The 19,704-nt window shown below is 31.7% G+C and overlaps 3 protein-coding genes across 3 annotated transcripts; 2 read left to right on the top strand and 1 right to left on the bottom strand.

The window, feature by feature from the left end:
- The first annotated feature begins 4,525 nt into the window (after positions 1-4,525).
- LOC100805574 (classical arabinogalactan protein 9) lies at positions 4,526-6,468 on the top strand. The gene is made up of 2 exons (XM_003537595.5): positions 4,526-5,439; positions 6,149-6,468. The coding sequence occupies exons 1-2, from the start codon at positions 4,891-4,893 to the stop codon at positions 6,230-6,232; spliced, it is 633 nt and encodes a 210-aa protein (XP_003537643.2). The 5' UTR covers positions 4,526-4,890; the 3' UTR covers positions 6,233-6,468.
- A 5,199-nt stretch (positions 6,469-11,667) lies between these two features.
- LOC100816766 (putative cyclase) lies at positions 11,668-14,328 on the top strand. The gene is made up of 7 exons (NM_001253968.2): positions 11,668-12,132; positions 12,225-12,269; positions 12,541-12,613; positions 13,015-13,112; positions 13,512-13,582; positions 13,675-13,804; positions 13,916-14,328. Exons 1-6 carry the CDS (start codon positions 11,784-11,786, stop codon positions 13,798-13,800), a joined length of 762 nt encoding a protein of 253 aa, NP_001240897.1. The 5' UTR covers positions 11,668-11,783; the 3' UTR covers positions 13,801-13,804; positions 13,916-14,328.
- Positions 14,329-17,647: 3,319 nt separating this feature from the next.
- On the bottom strand, positions 17,648-19,313 carry LOC100776879 (elicitor-responsive protein 1). Its single transcript, XM_003537263.5, has 7 exons — positions 19,059-19,313; positions 18,880-18,984; positions 18,664-18,790; positions 18,519-18,590; positions 18,383-18,434; positions 17,944-18,292; positions 17,648-17,863 (listed from the first exon to the last, which is right to left on the bottom strand). The coding sequence occupies exons 1-7, from the start codon at positions 19,102-19,104 to the stop codon at positions 17,838-17,840; spliced, it is 777 nt and encodes a 258-aa protein (XP_003537311.1). The 5' UTR covers positions 19,105-19,313; the 3' UTR covers positions 17,648-17,837.
- Positions 19,314-19,704: the final 391 nt, after the last annotated feature.

The raw sequence follows: 19,704 nt of genomic DNA, 5'->3' as shown, positions 1-19,704 counted from the left end.
CCATTTGCCCCCAAGCCATGTGGTTATGGAGTCCACAGGCTCGCATAGCTAGCTATTTCGATTCCACGTACCTTTGAGTTTATGTGCAGTGTATTGTTAGCTGCTTCGCGGGTATTCTCACTGTTGTCTTTTGTATTTTGGAAAACGTAGTCAGTTTAGGAAATAATAGTGCAAGTGTAGCAAGTTTTAGGCTTTTAGCCTTGCGTTGGGCAACTTCTTTTGGGCCGCTCATTGTATTCTCTGGGCTTTCGGCCTTTTGCCATTTTATATTTAACTATGATCAATTTTAACCTAGTTTGATCTTTATACAATTAATATTTTCTTCAAGTAATTAACACTTTCTATTCTAAGTTATTTTTTGAGAGGGTTATTAGTACAAATAAGCTTATCATATTACCGTTTAAACATGAAAACGTGAATAGGAAATTGCTCCTAAATAAACAGCGACTGAAGGTTCCTTTAATTTGTTTAGTTTCCATCCATCAACTAAGAATTCGTTGATTAACGACGAGGATGATTGAATACAACTAGGAAAAGATACGACGAGCTAACAAAAGGAGGTTGAAAAGTAGCATCGACCTTTAAACTAACTAACCCAACCAAACACGCCTCTTTTCTGCTTTGATTCTGACCCACTTTTGTTTAAGTTTTCTTACACACTATTAGCGAAAAAGGACACTGCAAGCTCAGTTTCAATTTTATTTCTGAGAATTTATTTGATATATATTCTAAAAAAAGGACAGAAGATACGAAATTTTACAACAATAATAACATCTAGCCAACCGGACCCCACGTATAACTTGTTTATATATAACGGGAGTAAAAAGAGATATAAAATTAAGGTTTAATTACTTATTTATTTTTTATATTTTTTAAATTTATTTATTTTAGTTTTTATAATTAATAAGTGAATTTTTAAGTTTATGAAATTTATATTTTAATTTTCAAGAAGTCATTGTGGTTAAATTTTTTAATTTCACTAGTTAAAAGTTTTTAACAATAAAAATCATTTGAGAATTAAAATATAAAATATAGGTATTAAAAAAAATTATTTATTAACTATAAGGATTAAAAAAAGACAAATTTGAAAGCTATAAGTATTTAATAAATAATTGAATCTTAAATTAATTTGTTATGAAATGGTGGTTGTGACTAGTGAGGTTTATGAGTTGGCTTTGAAAGTGTAGCAGTCGGTTGTTGAGGTAGATAGTCCCTGCTAGCTATTCGGTTATATACTTGAATGTGCAAGAAACCCTTCTGAAATTAACGTACGAACAAACTGCTTATATGACGGTTCTTAATAGGGTGAGATATCTAATTATTGAAATAATGGGTTAACCTCCGCTCTCTCTATACATTTTATTTTTTTTGTTGCCCCTGCCCTTTGGATGTGTATACGACTATATGTAGTACAACTAAGTGCGTTAGTGCGTCTATATTAATTAAGACAATCCATGCAATTAATGCATGACCAATTACGTAATTACTGCTAATCAGGCATGTTTTCTTCCAAAGATGACATGAAATTGGATTCTTTTCTAAGCAAAGTCTTCTCCCGTGGCCATAACTTTTCCTCGTTAATTAACTCTATTCCTATTCAATCAAAAGCAAACAAGACATGTGAATCCAAATAACCATGTTTATTGCCAGCTGAGGCTCAGGTCCCCACCATTATTTGGGGCTATGGGACTGTGATTATGGTTGTCAGTTTATCAATATTTTCACACAACTGATGATTCTATAAATATGATTTATTTTAGCAAATTAATACTATCACTAATTATAGGCAATTACTCAAAAGCTCGATCAGTAGGACCCAAGGCAAGATGAGTATGTACTATGTGGTGAGGTCGTCCAGATCCACCTCACCAACCAGTCCTTCAACGTGGCGTACAAATTACATATGCCTAGCCTAGAGGTCCAGCACAAAATCAAGGCGTATGACCCACTCTTAATTATCACCTTCTTAGTTTATTTCCAAGCTTCGATTCCGAGAAGAAAAAAAACACATTCTCATACATATACATGCATACGTGATATATGCGTTACTATTATTTTCTACCTCGAAAAATGTGTTTTCAAGATTAATTTTACAAGTTTCCATCGGGCATATATAATTAATTCTTCAAACACAAACGAAGAAAAACCAAATACTTCTATGTACGTATAATCAAGTTTCCTTAATAATGGTATTCTTTTATACAGCGGAAGATGATTCGGTCGAGTGTCATTGCTACCTTAATTTGCTCTACAATGGCAATGAATTATTTTAATCTCAAAATGTTAACCAATTTCAAACTGAATACGGAGAATTATTTTTCTCAATTAATGTGATGGTGTTTAGTGAATAGAAGCTCGATACAAATTGTGCACAAATCCATTTTTATAGGTTAGTCAAAAGTTAAAGACACTACCAGTGTACGTGTTTGGAGCGGTGAAGACAAAATTTTAAATTTTGAATTAAAAAAACAACACATAAGATTCAAATTTAATTAAAAACCAAACATATATTTTATAAGAACAAATTAATCTTCTCGTGTGAGCTTTGCGCGATATAAACATAAAATATACAAATACAGACTTTAAATAGGATCTTATCAATTTTAATAAAGACACGTGTTCAATATCCTTTTGTATAACTCATTCTGGTCTTGTCATTAAAACACAACAGACAATACATTTTACGTTTTTGGTTCTGTGGAAAATGATTCCGTGGAATTGAGTATTTGACCAGTCACGACGCCATATATTCATAAGAAATTGGGACGAATCAGCTAGCTAAACTGCTAAAGACCAATTAGTAATTATTTCCTGGGAACCCACAGGCGGATACACACGAAGGAATATTTTCAATATATGTAATTTTTTTAGACAAATAATTTGTTAATATAACAGTAACTCGAATCTTGTGTAAATTATTAACACTAACTCTTTTTAGTATTCTTTAGCATTTCTATTTTATTTTAAGTTACTATTTACCACAAATAGCTGTCAAATTTCATATATTAACAGTAAAATAAAGTTAACCGTTTAATTTATTCATTAGTGTATTTTTTGTTTAATAAAAATTTAATCTATTGATATAAATATTATGAATTTAATGATTAAGATATATTGCAACAATGTTACATTGGTTTATTATAACATATAAATATATAATTACAATGGATAATTAATTGGATAAGTATAAGACAATTAACAAGGCAACATTTATAACATATTTAATAAATCATGATCAACTAATCATTTATCAAGATTTTTGGTGGACTGCATACAAGTTGTGCGCGTGTAAGAAGGCTTTTAAAATTTGACCTATGTTTTCGGTCCAAAATTAAATTTTTATATGTGAAAATGTATTTTTCTTACGCATACACCTAAATTGAAAAAAAAATTGTTGAAAACAATGCTAAACATCATGTATCTTCTTAAGGCGTGTATAGGTATTACCCTAAAGGATTTATCTGCAATATTTCATACAAGTTTCTCAACAACTCAGTTGTGATCAGATTACAAAAGCTAATAAGGACGAAAATTCAAATCTAAAAATCAAGGAGAGGAAAAAGAAAGAAAAGAGGTGAGATAATTCTTGGTGTGTAAAATATGGTCTAAAAGGGTTGTATATATAACACTTGCCAGCGCTGGACACCTTATGTCTGTTTAAAATTAAATAAAAACTGATAGCTGAAAATTCCATGAGACCCAAGCTCATGTGCGAGACTTTTACCCTTTACTAATTTAAAAACTCATATTGCACGTTAATATATAAACATTTGACCCAAAACTATTACTGATAACGTGAGACTTTCTCTTTTTGAAATACTATTTCAAAACTCAAAGAGACAACAGAAAATGATGTGTCATTTTATCAATGACAAAAAGTTTTGAAAGAATTCATTCAAATAAGTTGACTGAATAATAACCACAATAAGAATTTTTGGCGCACGTAAGCACCATGCATTGCAAGCACATTACCTAGTATCTTTCAGGCAGTAAAGTTATAAAATAACAAGTAAAAAGAATGTAAAATTGTATGTAATAAAATGATAAAAAGTTTGTTTAAGAGAAATATGGGTGAATAATGTTGCTGACCGAAAAAAATGTGTGAATAATGTTATTGTTTGATTTGAAATCCAAGTTAACCCACAAAACGCAACCAAGTAATAGGTGGAATGGGTTGGTTTGTTGAACATGTCAATTAATATTGGCATGCTTAGCTAAATAAACAGTTAGCAGGATGGCACTATGATTTTGGTGGTTAGAGCCGTGCCATCATAATTGGTGGTGGGTCTGGGTACTCATCGTTTCAGAAGAAGAAAAAAGGAAGTTGAAATTACAAATTACCTTTTTCTTGGCTAGCTGTTGTGTCTTTAGCGGATAACTTTGGCCGGCTATTATCCGTGGAGAAATTAAATGCGAAATATTAGATGATTATTGCAACCTAGAAGAAGGATCAGTTCGATCATTTGACAATATAATGGTTTGAAATTCATACTAAAATACCGTGCAATTTGGTCAGTTTGAAATAAATGTAGTTTAACAATTTATGCAATAATAGTTTATTGAACTTGCCCTAAGCAAAGTACATAGCATACATAGATTGAACAGGGACTATAGATTATAATTAAAAAAAGAAGAAGGTTAAAAGGCAACAAGAGTGAGTTCCATTAGGACAGGTGTTGAGAGACAAATGATGGATGGGTCCGAAGCCAGGTAGCTTGAGATGTGTTTGGTAGCGAGACACAAAGTTATGTTATGAGAGTGTGAGTGGCTATATAAGCTGTCGTCGCATGCTTCGCTCTTAAACACAACAACTCATCATCCTATATTCTCTTCTTGGATCATCTTGGTTAAGCTGCAGATCAGAATAGAATAATAATAAATAAAGATAAGATGGAGACTCATTTGGTTTTCTTGCTTGGTTTGATCTTCACTCTAGTTGCCGGCGTTGGAGCCCAAGCCCAAGGCCCATCCACCTCTCCTGCGCCTCCCACACCCCAAGCATCTCCACCTCCCGTCCAGTCTTCTCCGCCACCTGTTCCCTCTTCACCTCCACCCTCTCAGTCTCCACCACCAGCTTCCACTCCCCCTCCATCCCCACTCAGCTCTCCTCCTCCTTCCTCTCCTCCACCCTCCTCCCCTCCTCCTTCTTCTCCACCCCCCGCCTCTCCTCCTCCTTCTTCTCCACCCCCCGCCTCTCCTCCTCCTTCTTCCCCTCCCCCTTCCTCTCCCCCTCCTTTTTCACCACCTCCTGCCACTCCTCCCCCCGCCACTCCTCCCCCCGCAGTTCCACCACCCTCATTGACCCCAACAGTTACACCTCTTTCTTCTCCACCTGTCTCTTCTCCAGCTCCGTCTCCTTCCAAGGTGTTTGCTCCTGCACTCTCTCCTTCCCTTGCTCCCGGTCCCAGCCTCTCCACCATCTCTCCCTCCGGCGATGACGTAACTTCTCTCCTCTCACTGCTACTGCATACTTACTTTCTTTATCATCTACTATTTTAAAATTAAGACCAACTCTAACTATGACCTCATCTTAGATTTCTAGTATATACTATCGACTTTAATTTTTAACATCCATAATCTTCTTAATTAACTTCAAACCAAAAACACTTTCGACTTTTAAAGCTTCACAGCTAGGAGGCACAATTTTGAATTTTACATCACTTTTGTTTTTATTTAAAAATGAAATGACAGGATATTGTAGCTAAGATAATGCAGAGTAATATCAACCATCATTTTGTCGTTTTTGTATTAAATTTAACTATAAAAATTAAGAGTTTAAGACCATTAAATGTTCAAACCGAATCTTATATTCCTAGTCATGATATGGTATAGTTAAATGTGGATCTGAATGTGTTGTGTTGTTTGATGTTAAGCGTGTCTGTGATTGAGTGGTAAATTACCTAAATATGATCGATATGATGATGCATGCCTCAAGCAAAAGCAATATATATACCTAAATGTCATTAAAGGTCGCTTGAGCATGCAAATTGAATGTAGGATGTGTTGCTTACTCTTTTCCACGTGCGTTTTCACTTGTACAAGAAGGAATTAAACATTATTTGCACAGCTTTTGCCAGATTGTCATTTCATGAATTAATATTTTAAAAGTAAGCTGCTAAATTAACGAACTTAATTTGTGGCATTGCAGAGTGGGGCTCAAAACTTGTGGTCCTTTCAGAAGATGATTGGGAGCTTAGTATTCGGATGTGCTTTGCTGTCCATGTTGTTCTAGACATCGATCTCTGTCTTCGGACTCGCAGATTTTTCTGCCAATTCATGTTATTTTGCTATTTACCCTATACCTTACCTTTATATATTATTTTGTGGATGTGATCGTGGGAGTTTATTACTGTATTTGAACTATATAAATTGCTTGCATTCTTGGGAGATTTGAGGGGAGGTTTTGTATTCGAGGGCAGTTATTTTGTATGACATTACTATTAGTTTATCGATCGTTGCATTCGAGTATTTCTTCTATTCATAATTCATTTTTTTATTCATTAGAATACTGCTATTTTACATAATATTGTATTTCAATCTGCAGATACGGTTTCATTTGATTTTCAGTGCTCTCACTTAAACTTCAACTGAAATCACTTCTACATTCAAAGATGTAAATACAATAGTTATGTAAATTGCCTCATTCTTTTCATTCATCGAGTTGGATACTGTTTACTTTTGCCCGGGTAATTCATCGACATCTAATATCTAATATAAATATATAACTACTTATAAACTCGTAAGATGCGCGGTTAAATATTAGGAACATGATGACATATTTGATATTTCCATCCACGATTAAATAAATAATTTTTTTTTTAAAATGAATGTATTAAAACCAATTTTGTAAATACAAAAAAACACACACAAATAATAATACTTGATGAACCTCTACAACTTTACCTTTAGATCCAACTCCATTAATGGTATTCTTTGTTTTTGATCCTCTGTAAACCTCTGCAACTTCACCTTTAATTAATATCTCACACCACCGAATCATCAAGCTAACATCACAGAACCTTGTCCTCAACCATGCAAGTAGCCACCATTGTGAGACTCCAACTACGCTTTACTCTTACCGCAAAAACCTCCACCATCTTCTCTACAAACGCAAAAGGCCAAAACCACAACACTAATAAGCCTCACCAAGGTTATTATGTTTCGTTGCAAACCACAGTGCCATACCATGAGCACAACAAAGGCCTATGATCATGAGCCACGAAGACCCACCATCACATTGAACCTTTAGCACCAAAGAAGTTTGTATCACGCCAACTACTGAACCAAACACTTCATGCATCAATGTGCTATGTGCACCTGCATCAATGTGCTATGTGCACCAAAGTAAGACTTGTAATTGTTTAAAAGATTAAGTAAAAAAGAATTAAACAAACAGTCCAAAGTAAAATTAGAAATGATGAATGTAGTTGTTATAAATGAGTTTAATGACCATGCACTATAAAATACTTTTATATTATGGTCTAATTATAATTTATTATTAATATAGTTTTTTAAATAATTATCATAAAAGTCAATAAATTTATTAACAGTATAATTTTTTTTCAATTTTAATCTTTAAAGTATTATGATTATGCAATTTTAGTCTTGAATATTACAACATGTCTTATTATCATGTAAGCTTGTTAGAATCATGTCATTACTAGCATATCATTTTAGTAACATCTATTAAAAAATTGATGATAAATTAACAGGGGAGCAAAATTGTGCTATTGAAAAAAATTAGAAATCAAAATTCCACAATCAAAATTTGAGGGACAAAAACTGCATAATCTAGTTCTAAAGTGTTAAAACTAGGTATAAGTCTTAATTTCTATTTTTTCCTTTTTCTTCGTCCTTGTTTCTCTTGCAACAAAACAATGGATTATCACGGTGTGAAACACTTTTTAGCCTTGGCAACATATGATATAAGGAATTTTAATCTTAGAAACTATTGTAGTCATTTTTAAAATTTTGCTGAGACGAGAATGGAAAATATTCATACAGTATACTACAGTATATCCTAAGGCAAGCAAATTACTGCACTGATTTCCTAGCAAAAAATTGTGTAGATAAATTTGGTTCTCTATGTTGATGGAAATCATACATGTCTTCTTTTTGATTCTTTAGGCATTCTTACAAATAATCATACATGCCTTCTTTGTTACTGCAATTACGAAGGACAATTGTCATGTGTTTGGGAAGGGGAGTTAAGTTTGTGTGTAATCTTGCAATTTTGCAGCGCTCTTTTAACAACATAATTCCCATAAGGATCTTAAAGAATCCCCAAAAAGTTATGATTGTACATGATCTCTTGGATAATAATAGCAGCATCTTTCTCTTCCGAGAATTCTAAGAGGTGTTCCACCACATTGCTAGCATATTTGTTCATGGATAGTTGAGCATATCTACCAAGAAGTTGTGATATTATCGCTGCATTTATATGAAGTATCATTTTAACAATACGCTGCACAACATAATTTCTGTAGAAAGAATAACAAATAGTTCAGTTTAAAATGAACGGAATATGAGAAATGTTACCACATACTCTTTAATGTAATCTTTTGAAAACATCCTCTGGTTGAAACTTATTGAGAATCACAATGAATCTCTTCTTTTTTAACAAATGTTTTTTCTGATTTTGTAGTTTTTAATAAATTTTAACCAATAGCGGAGAATGTGTTAGAAAAAAGGATGTTAAGTAGCATGTTATATATGAATTTCAATTTAAAAGAAAAAAGTGAATTTTAAGAAATGAAGGCAAACCCAAAACGATGTTCTGTGAGGACTAAAGCATATGGGATTATCTCTTCAATCAACCACCTTAAATTATCTCCTTTTGCATGATCAAGACCTTTTTGAAGAACAGAACATCCATTTCTGTCTAATACAATTTCAACGCAGTTCTTTGATACTTCATCTATAATAAACTGAAAGGAAGGTTTTCAAGTAAGAATTTATACATACTCATGATATGGGACACGAGTATATTATATTATTTATGTGAAACAAGGTGACCTTTTTGACATTAATATATTTTAGTTTCTCTTCCCTTACCATTACAAATGAAGAGTGATTAGAATGACAAGGGAAGGAAGTGAGATCTTGCTTCTGGAAAATACAAGATTCATTGAAGTTCTACGGGGTGTGGAAATTAAACAAGTTAGAGCAAAGTCCCTTTAAGTAGTAAAGTGAGTATTCCTGTGGATGTTATTCTGAAACATATATACGGCATAGTTTCTTAAAACGTAGATACACAATAGAGGGAAAATGATTGCATGTAAAGTTAGTATGAAATTTGGGTAGCATTTGTAACATGCATATAATTAATTAAGATAGGGAAGCACTCTTGTGAGAGCAGGGGAGAAAAGTTTGAAGCAGTGCTGAATGACATAAGCACCATTAATGCTTTTTACTCAATCTGAGGGTGATCCGCTTCACAGCGAAAAAAGCTGCAGATTTCTGCTCTGGGGTCTAGAGATACTCCAGCAGAGTCCAGACGGCGAGCTTCAAGAATGCTTAGAATTAAATAATTGCAATGCTGCTCCATCATTAGGTCGCAGAAATGATCCTTGACTTGGCACAGGATCATTTCAATTTCCTCTGGCTCTGGCTTCCCCAAATCTTGAAGCCAACTGATATTGTGATGTCCACAATATAAATCATTTGAAACTGAGAGGATATGCGCTCACACTCACAAAAATAATAAAGTTGGGGATATGAGTGAACTTAGCGGGCAAATCAGTACTGAATCTGATGATACTATACCTGAGAATACTAGCTAATGCAATTATGATGGAAGAGCTGACTAGTGTTAGAGTTAAATGTGATGAAGAAGAGCATGCAGGAGGAAGCAAAGCTGCTCCTAAAGATGAGTGAACTTGGAAAACACCGTCAAAAATTTATTGTATTCCATTATTATCGATGCATTACTGGCAACCTCGATTTCATCTGTAATCCCCTCATCAATAAATTTTAGCAAATAATATGAATATGTTCTCGTTGTAGTATTCATTTTCTTCTCTTCGTTTTGTGTTACTCGTATTCTCTCGAGGCTTTTATAGGAAGCTTTGAATATATGGAGCTCTCTTTTTTGTTTCAGAAATTGTGAATGCTCATGTATTTAACGTAACAAGGCATACTATAATCAAAGTTATTTTTTTTAAGCAATCTGATCAGCAATTCCAAGCATCCTATCATCAAAAGACTGGAAACTAGCAAAAGAAACAAAAGTCCATCTTAAGGTTTGGGCTACTAAATTATTCTTATAGAACCAGCATAATAATTTGATACAATCAAATTATTTTTAAATAAACATTTAAATCGGATTTGATGGATGATATAATTAAGTGGATGAATAACAATCTATCCTATTTTGTTTTGAAAGTCAATAACCAACAATTTAATACTTTATGAATCAAAATAGTTTGAAATTTAAAAAATAATTATTTATTTTTAAATATTATCTTCAAATATTGATAAATAAGTACAATTTCTTTAAATTAAATTAAACAAAATAAAATTAATTTTTAATATAAATTATGGATAAATGGGAGAAATAATTTTTGAAGTAGTGATAAAAAGTATTTAACTTTTAAACATAATTTTATGGACGAATTGGATATCATAAAATATGTTAATGGATGAATTAGGTGAATTTTTATTATAAGAGATAAATGGGATACTAAATATTTGACATATTTTAAAATATATATGTTATGTTAGTTTAGAGATTCCAATGATATACTCAATAATTTTGAATTAATATAAAATTGTGTACATATAAGTTTCATTTGGATAAATAATTTAATTAAGATTTTATTGAATAAGTAATTATTATGTAAATACTTTTGTATAAATTGTTTTAATAATTAAACAAGAAGCATGAGATTAAACTGTTTGTTATAATATTAGTTATAAGTTGTTTTCATAAGCTATTTTAAACAACTTTTTGGAATAAACTAAAAATAGTTTATAGACATATTGAATGTATTGGATAAGCTATTATAGTAGCTTATAAAATATAGTTTGACTATCATATGTTATTTTTATAAGTTCTCCCAAACACTTACACATATGTATGTTATATCTAAATAAGTTGTAAATCAATTTTTCTAGACATGTGATCAGCATGTACTTTTAGTCTAATTATAATTATAAATTTTGAGATAAAATCATTTTACAAAATATGATTAATTAGTATAAGTTAGTTCAACCAGGCCGGACTCATATTCAAGTGAGTATGTACAAATGCATTCCATAAATATGTTAAATTTTTATATTTTACTTCTCTATTTTCAAATATTTGAAACCATTGACTATTAAAAAAGTTCTCTCGTTTATTTTATAATCTTAAAATTTATATATTTATCTTCATAGGTATAATGAATTATTATTTTTAAATAAATTGCTCTCACTAGTTATTAGAGTTCTGAATCGATCCAAGTGTAACTTATGTAATTGATCCCTTCTTTTTATATATTATTATTATTATAAAACAAATGGGTTTAGGTAGCAGACTGTGACGTACGAGGCCTCCTTTGTTGACTAGCTAGGTGATTTAATGAAGAAACAAAAGGACAAATATTAATATATTAAAGATAAGGTTGAATTTTTTGTGAAAATAATTTTTAATCCAATTGTTGAATTTGGGAGTAGTGAGGATTCTTTTCCTCCAATGAATGGCAGGATTAAGATAAAAAGAAAATAAGTAATTTGTCTTGTAATATGTATGAATGAGCTAAGTGGAAAGTGAAAACGTGCCTCTTTACTAACGAAACCAAAGCATGAAGATGAATTGCTACTGGTGGCATGCCCTGATAATGAGTGGTTGTGTGTTGGGCTTGTGCGTGGGCATAGGAGGTTGTGTATGTGTGGTGGAGAACGAGAATGGAAGAATCATCATTGATATTAGTCACAGGTACCATCCTGATATGCCTGCCTGGGAATCCAAGGATAGCCTTGGGCAGTTTTTGTGGCTTACAAGAAGCATGGCCAATGGTTCTCTGGCTAACTTCTCCCAATTCAAGCTCCCCGCTCACAGCGGCACCCATGTCGATGCTCCCGGACATGTTTTCGATCACTATTTCCATTCTGGCTTTGATGTCGACTCTCTCGATTTACTACTCCTTAATGGTACCTCACCCCTTCGATCATTTAAATTAAATATGTCAGATCTATGCATTGCTCATGCATGTTTAATTAATTCATTTCTGCTACTGTTTTAGGCCCTGCACTATTAGTTGATGTTCCAAGAGATACAAACATCAGTGGTATGTAACACACTTGAATTTCTTCCACTTTATATCAGTATAAGCAACTTTGCAGGAATTTGTCGAATGACATTAATATTGTGTAGTTTTCTAGTTACTATACTAACTCAAGTTTTTGCATTCTATCACCGTGAACGTGAAGTGGAGTGCAATCTAATTTTCTGGCCTACGTTCTTCAACTATTACTTTCTGCATATAAAACCAATTATAGCTTCTTAATACAAAATTGGAAGGCAACTTTTCTTAATGAAAATGCTATTTTATTTTCCAGCTGGTGTTATGAAGTCATTGAATATTCCGAGGGGCGTACGTCGTGTGCTCTTCCGAACATTAAATACTTACAGGTAATAATGTTCAATTTTCTGTTACAGACTCGATTTTCTCTCTAATTCTTCATTTTTTTTCCTTTTTCTTTTTAAAAACTGTCTTTATTTCTTACATTATTATTGGTGTTGTTAAGGGAGTATTTTTGTCAAATATTCTAAAAATTAGATGCGACCTCCTATTGAATCCGATCTGAATTGAATTAGCTATGTTTCTAGCCTGACATCATACTGTTTAAATTTTGATTATGGACTGGTTACAAATTTAACATTTTCAAAACTAGTTAATTCATGGCTCGAAGATATCACTTTAATCTATTAATGTGCAAGACAAAGGCATATGTAATCTTATTTTGATTTAACATACAATAGTTTGATAGAAGTGAAATGTGGAACACTGGAACTAACTAAAAAATTATTAGGCGGCTTATGTATCAGAAGGAATTTGACACAAGCTATGTGGGATTCACAGAAGATGGAGCAAATTGGCTAGTGGAGAACACTGACATTAAGCTTGTGGGTAAGACTTCGGGATTTGGGTTGCTTTGTCCCAATATCACAGAATTTAGGTTACGGAGTTGAATTACCATGATTTTTGCTTTTCCTAATTACTAACACTGCATAATTGTTTATAATCAATGTGATCAACTAGCAATATAGACTTTATGTTGTCTGCCTCCGGTACATTGTTTCAATATAAATAAATGGGAGTTTGATATTGGCATTAGATTGCTGACAGAGCAGCTATAAAAGAGTCATCCCAAATCCTAGTGGATAATTTGTTTACCATTTCATTTGTTGTTTGTGGTTGTGGGTACTGATTTTATGGCAAATGATCGAGTACTGTGAATCTTGACCTCTCTCACTTTAAGTTCAAATATTTGTTTTCTTTTTCTTTACCAACTTTGTTGCAATGTAGGAATAGATTATCTATCTGTTGCTGCTTACGACCACTTGATTCCAGCTCACCTTGTTTTTCTGAAAGGCAGGGTAAGGAACTTTTTTATTATGATTGAGAAATGATACGTGTTATGTTTCACTGTTTGTTAGCATATATATACTAACAAGTGAAAATGCTTTAGGAAATCATTCTCGTGGAAGGCCTGAAGCTTGATGATGTGGCAGCAGGAATATATACGGTCCATTGCTTACCTCTTAGGTTGGCTGGTGCTGAGGGATCACCCATAAGATGCATTCTCATCAAATAATAAGGTAACTAATTGCATTTTGTTTAATATGCAGGCTTGTGACACTTGTTCCTCGTTAATTGTTTCGTTTATGAATGCAAACGAATAGCATTCTTCTTATCACTTTCACTTTCAGTCAACAGCTAGCAGTCCAAATGCCGACACGACATGCAGCAGTGGTTTATGCTTGGAAATGGGTCTTAATTACGAGCATAAGGTTGAGTTTCAATGTAGTTTTCTTAAATACGAATAAGTTGGAAAAATAAATATAAAGTGGTGTCCCGTGTCCATTTGGAGCAAGGTATCATAAATGCTTAGCAAAGTGCATAAACGCTCCTACAAATCATTTCAGAAATAAAGCAGTATGGATATTGGATGATATATAAAGTACTATGTAATATGCAGTGAAGGTATAACAAATGTCAAATAGCAATTATTCTTGCGTACTTTTAAATACACTATATGGATGGATGTTTGGAATTATTATTTTTTAAGAAGGATGTTTGGAATTGTTTAAATAATAACAATGTGTGTGGTTTCTAATAGTAATAATTCCTTTGTTAATAAAATTCTTTTGATCGGAGTGAGTGTGAGGTGACAGTCAAAGGGATGTGACCAAATAGAGTATGTTTGAGCTTCCTTGTATCTTCAGCTGGCAACTTCTTACGCTCATTCTTAATCTTAGGATGAATGAATGTAACGTTCTAGCTAGTATAGTACTGCTGCAGAGGATTTTCAACAAGTCAATGCATTACTACTATTAAGTATTAATTACCTATCATCAACAAGCCTCACCTTAGAGCACGAGTCTTTATATATTATAGCATAAAGGAGCAACTATAACAATAACGCTCCAGAATAGTCACTCACTTATCCGGGATTCTCATTGCTGGTAGATCTCAATCATTAAAATGTCCTTTCCCTAGGTAATATTTTGGTTCAAAACAGGAAGGAAAAATAATTTATTTTTTAAGTAAACTTTGAGAGAGGAATTCAATTCTTGAGTGAATTTAAAATACCATAGATCAAAATGAATTATTTGAATATTAAATATTTTTTAAAAAAAAATTGATAGGAATTTATAGGGGATTTTTCTCGAGCAAAATAAAAGAATTTCAAATAACACATAAAATGAATTTAAGTTGATCAAGAAAACATCTAATCAATAAGATTTAATAACGCTTGGTTTTTTTAAAAGAAATTTAATTAAGTTTTTTATAATTAAAAAATAGATCATTTTTAGATTTCTATCTTTTTTTTTTCAAATAAGTACCTAAAAAAATTATTTCAATTTATTACCTATAGTTAGTCTCTTTATCATTAACATATCATTATCATGTCATTACTTTCAATAATGTGTCATTCATGATATGACATTCTGTTAGTCATGGTACCACTTGCTCGAAGGAAACTAACAGCAATAAATTGAAACATAAAATTATTAGCCAATCTAAAAATAATTTATTTTCAGATATGAAAAACATATTTAAGCTGAAAAATAATTTTTTGGTTAACAAATGATAAAAAGGAGTTTTATCAAAATAAATAATTTAATTTCAGATAAATGATAAATTTTATTATTTTATTAAAAATAAAAATGATAAACATAAATTTAAATTTAAGTTATGTTTAAAAGCAAATCTTATAAGTTAATAAGAAAAAATCATTTCTCAAACACTTTTATTTGATCGAATAAATTTATAAACTTATAAAAAAATTAAAAATTAATTAAAATAACTTGATGAACATATATAATTTACTTTTATATTGACTTTAAAAAATTTATCTTATTTATTTTTTTAAGATAATTCCTCATTCAAAATAAGAAATACATTAAATTAATAAGATATTTTTTATTGGTAGGAATTAAAAAAATACTATTTGAAATTTACAATAACTCATATCAATTTATCATGTTTAACCAACTAAACTAGATTAATAAGATAGTATTAAAGGTGAAATTAAAGAGTTAAGATGCATATATTTAATATATGAAGAAAGCTAAAAGAAAATCTAACAAGATCAAATGGTGGTATATATAGTTTGGATTGAGAGAATAGAGAGAAAAGAGTGAGGGAAGACATAACTTGTTATATGCATACATTGATTCGCAAAACACCAATTATATATGGTTTAAATATATTTTTCATATCTAAAAAATAATCTGTTTTCAAATTGTTATCTAAAAATTTATTTTTTGTCAAATAATTACTTGAAAAATTTTCATGTTTCAATTTACTACCTACCATTAGTTTCCTTCATTCCATTAAACGATAGTGTGTGTCATATCATGTTATCAAGTCTAATTAAATGTCAAGATCGGATTTTATGTGTCACGTCATCATTTAATGGAAGAGGACTAACGACAACTAATAAATTGAAACATAAATTTTTTTCTAGTGAGTAGTTGAAAAAAATATATTAGATATTAATATGAAAATGACCTATTTTTCATATATGAAAAAATTAATTAAGCAAAAACATATTTACATATTTTAAACTTGACCGTTTATTATAAAATCTAATAATTTTTATTCTTCTAACTTACATAAAAAAAAGACCCTCCTACTATATGCATCATCATGAGATAAGATCTAAATCTATGATTTATATAATGAGTTTTTTTACGTGGAAATAAGAAAAATAAATATTGACTAATAGATACTGAATAGTAAAACACAAAAATGATTGTCATTTAAATTTTTTTTTACTGTCCAACAAAATGTAGGAATGTATTGGATTGAGATTTAAAAGATCATATAGAAATATTATGATATATTAAATTTTTTAAAAGATTTTTATGATTCATTTGAATGTTACAAAATTTATATCCTAAAATTTTAAAAGATTTAAAATAATTTTATGAATTTATGAATTTATAAGATTTAAAATAAATTCAAAGATTTTTAGAAATCCTTCAAACTTACAAGAATCAATCATAAAATAATTAAGAGAAACAAGCACAGGCCATTACCGCAGGCACAATTTGAAAGAAAAAATAATATTCTCGTATAGCCTTCTATCATTTGAAAAAACAAGCGCAGGCTACCGCAAGGCACGACCAAATACAAAAGATTATACAATGCGTACAGGATCATTAACAAAATGTCTCTTTTCTTTATCATCATAATACATTTTTTTCAACCAAAAGCTGCATTTATAATAATCGGATATGAAAGCATCGCAAAGTTTTCTTTCATATATACCTAACTTGCGCGCATTGTGAAAAAGAAAAACAGAGTCAAATGCAAACAATAAAGAAAAACATATATTCTTAACCCTGTTATGATACTAATTGTAAGAACAATTCTAATGTTATGCGTAATTTCTTAGCGCTAAAGAAAAAAGTGTGACAACAAAAAAAGAGTCTATGAAAATCTTAAGGATTTGAGTAAAATTATTTAATGAATATAATATTTTTATTTTTTACTAAAAAAAATTATATGAAATTCATCAAATTTTATTCTAAAGAATCCATTATTTTTTAATATCAAAAGACTTTTTAAAGTGATAAAAAAATCTTAATTTAATATCAATAAATTTTATTAAACTCATCATGATAATCTAAATTGATAATCATAAGACTTATTTTTATCATTTAAAAAACTTAATTGAAGATCAAGAAAATCTTTTAAAATCATTTGAGATCCTAATGGAATACAATCCTCTTATTTCTTTAAAGAAAAAAGAATATAATGGACGCATTGATTTTAGTTGCTCATGAAGCTCATTGTGTGTTGAATTCAACATAGAGTAATCTGATTAACGCTGATCAACTCTACTTTTTGAGCAACCTGATAAACGATTCATAGATATTTCATCCTTACGGAGACAAAAGAAAACCGGAAAATGGTCAGTGAACATCCAATTGCGAAAAAAAAAATGGTGCCCTTTAATTGGATCTGAATGTGTATAAAATAAACACTTTACAAGCAAGACACCTCAAAAGGTCAAAGCACGGGGCGTTTGAACAAGCATTGAAAGGGAGTCTGAAGGCCCTTTTGGCATACAAGGCATGTTGATGTTGGTTCCTTGGTTGAGAAGGTAGAAGATCTCAGTCAGTAAGGTGGTGGAGGGTATATTCCTGAATAAATTAAGGATCTAGTTAGGAGGACAGAGAAAGGCAAGCAGCAGTAATTAGAAAACAATAATAATAATAATTACCAGAAGGATAGCCTGCAGGTGGTGGATATGGATAAGCTGAAGCAGGGGGATATGATGATGGGGGAGGAGGAGGAGGATACGAGGAGGGCTGTGGGGGGTATGATGATGGTGGATAGGGAGATGAATGTGAGGAATAGGGAGGGTAAGCTGTAGGAGGTGGCGGCGGCGGTGGGTAAGAATAAGATCCAGTTGTATGGTAAGGAGTTGCAGAGGGAGGTGATGGTGGTGGTGGGTAGGAAGTAGCAGAAGGAGGTGGCGGGTATGAAGTAGAATATGAAGAAGGGACGGGAGGAGTTGCTGTTGCCACATACGGAGGTGCTGATGGAGCATGGCCTGACACTAATTTATGCTGCAATCAATTCCAATTATATTATATATATGACACACTAATTATATGATCTAAATAAACAATGAAAATGTAGGTAGCTGGTTTACTTACCCTTTGATTTGCAATTGCGTAATGCAATATGACTTTTACTTCACCAGCGTATCTGCCAAGATTACTAGAATGAATAACTTGGTAAAATCAAAACCTAATTGAATGGGAAGGGATAGGAAGTATTAGGGTACCGTACCTGCCAGTTTTGGTCTGAAGTGGCCAAGCAGAGTCATCGAAGCCTTGAGAGAGAACCTTGTGCAATTGAATCCTGAAGATCGAAGAAGAGGAGAAATGAGAGGATAATAGATGGAAGAAAGAGGCATAGGGCTATAGTATCATACTTTCCGCTTCCTATAAAATCGTCGAAGGTGAGAGTATTGCTGTTCCAAACAAGGACATTGAGCTCCCGAAGGCCTTCAATGAGGGGAAAGATGAACTTCTCTTGGAATACCGGGTTTTTTCCGCCGTCTGGAAGGTCAAGGTCGTCGTGGGTCAACGACTCAATCAAAATCAAAATCAAAATCAAAATCAAAATCAAAAACTAAGGGCTGACCGACCTGTGCAGGTTCTGGTTCGGAACTTTGTGCTGCCATACTCAACACAAACGTACGGATCTTGTCTTGAAATCCATTCTGTGTCCTTCAACTTGGAGCACGAAACCACTGCCATCCATAAATTCAAAATCATACATCCCTTCATTTCAATTTCAATTTCAATTTCAATTTCATTTGCTTACCCGTAACCTCAAGAGGTTGCCCCTGGATGCCCGTTATCGACGACATGGAGTCAGAGGAAGAGAGGAAGAGAAGAACAATATGCAATTTGCAAACGTTGAATTCTAATTAATTGAAATTGCAATTCACCCTACCCAACTCCAAAACCCTATTCTTCCATTTCCTTTTCATATTATATTTATCTCTATATACCCTACAACAAGAGCTGTATCACATGATTCCTGTCTTTTAGATCAGGGCCATCAGATCCGTCCCTCACTAACGGGACTATTTACAATTCATTTTAAATCATTGTTAAATAAATAGCCTTTAACTTATTGCACTAATTTATAATCTTATTTAACTAAATTAAGAAGTTAGGCAATCAACTTTATTTATTATTTAATAACATATAGATTTGTATTTTTTTCTCCATTTGTTATCTTCATTATTTTAATATACTTCTTTATCTTATTTTTAATTGTTTTTATGTTACTCTCTTTAATTATTTTATTACATTTTTTATTATTTTAATTTTGAATGAATATTCAAACTTTAAAAAAATGAATAAAACATAAAACAATAATTACCTATAAAATATTTTGTCTCAAAATAAAAATGGAATTCATAATTCCAAGATAAGTTTTGTTGGATGAGTTCATGACTCTC

Source organism: Glycine max, chromosome 11 (genome assembly GCF_000004515.6).
Source record: "Glycine max cultivar Williams 82 chromosome 11, Glycine_max_v4.0, whole genome shotgun sequence".
NCBI classification, from domain to species: domain Eukaryota; kingdom Viridiplantae; phylum Streptophyta; class Magnoliopsida; order Fabales; family Fabaceae; genus Glycine; species Glycine max.
Note: the sequence above shows the minus strand (reverse complement) of the source record. Positions and strands in the feature narration are given on the sequence as shown.

Bases quoted from the DNA above. Each gene is read 5' to 3' on its own strand.
- LOC100776879 (XM_003537263.5), bottom strand. From the start codon at position 19,104: ATGTCGTCGATAACGGGCATCCAGGGGCAACCTCTTGAGGTTACGG. The intron at 18,435-18,518 runs GTACGGTACCCT...TAATCTTGGCAG, and splicing joins CTTCAGACCAAAACTGGCAG to ATACGCTGGTGAAGTAAAAG. The intron at 17,864-17,943 runs GTAATTATTATT...TAATTTATTCAG, and splicing joins ACCTGCAGGCTATCCTTCTG to GAATATACCCTCCACCACCT.
- LOC100816766 (NM_001253968.2), top strand. From the start codon at position 11,784: ATGAAGATGAATTGCTACTGGTGGCATGCCCTGATAATGAGTGGTTGT. The intron at 13,113-13,511 runs GTAAGACTTCGG...GTTGCAATGTAG, and splicing joins CACTGACATTAAGCTTGTGG to GAATAGATTATCTATCTGTT. The intron at 13,583-13,674 runs GTAAGGAACTTT...AAAATGCTTTAG, and splicing joins TTGTTTTTCTGAAAGGCAGG to GAAATCATTCTCGTGGAAGG.
- LOC100805574 (XM_003537595.5), top strand. From the start codon at position 4,891: ATGGAGACTCATTTGGTTTTCTTGCTTGGTTTGATCTTCACTCTAGTT. The intron at 5,440-6,148 runs GTAACTTCTCTC...GTGGCATTGCAG, and splicing joins TCTCTCCCTCCGGCGATGAC to AGTGGGGCTCAAAACTTGTG.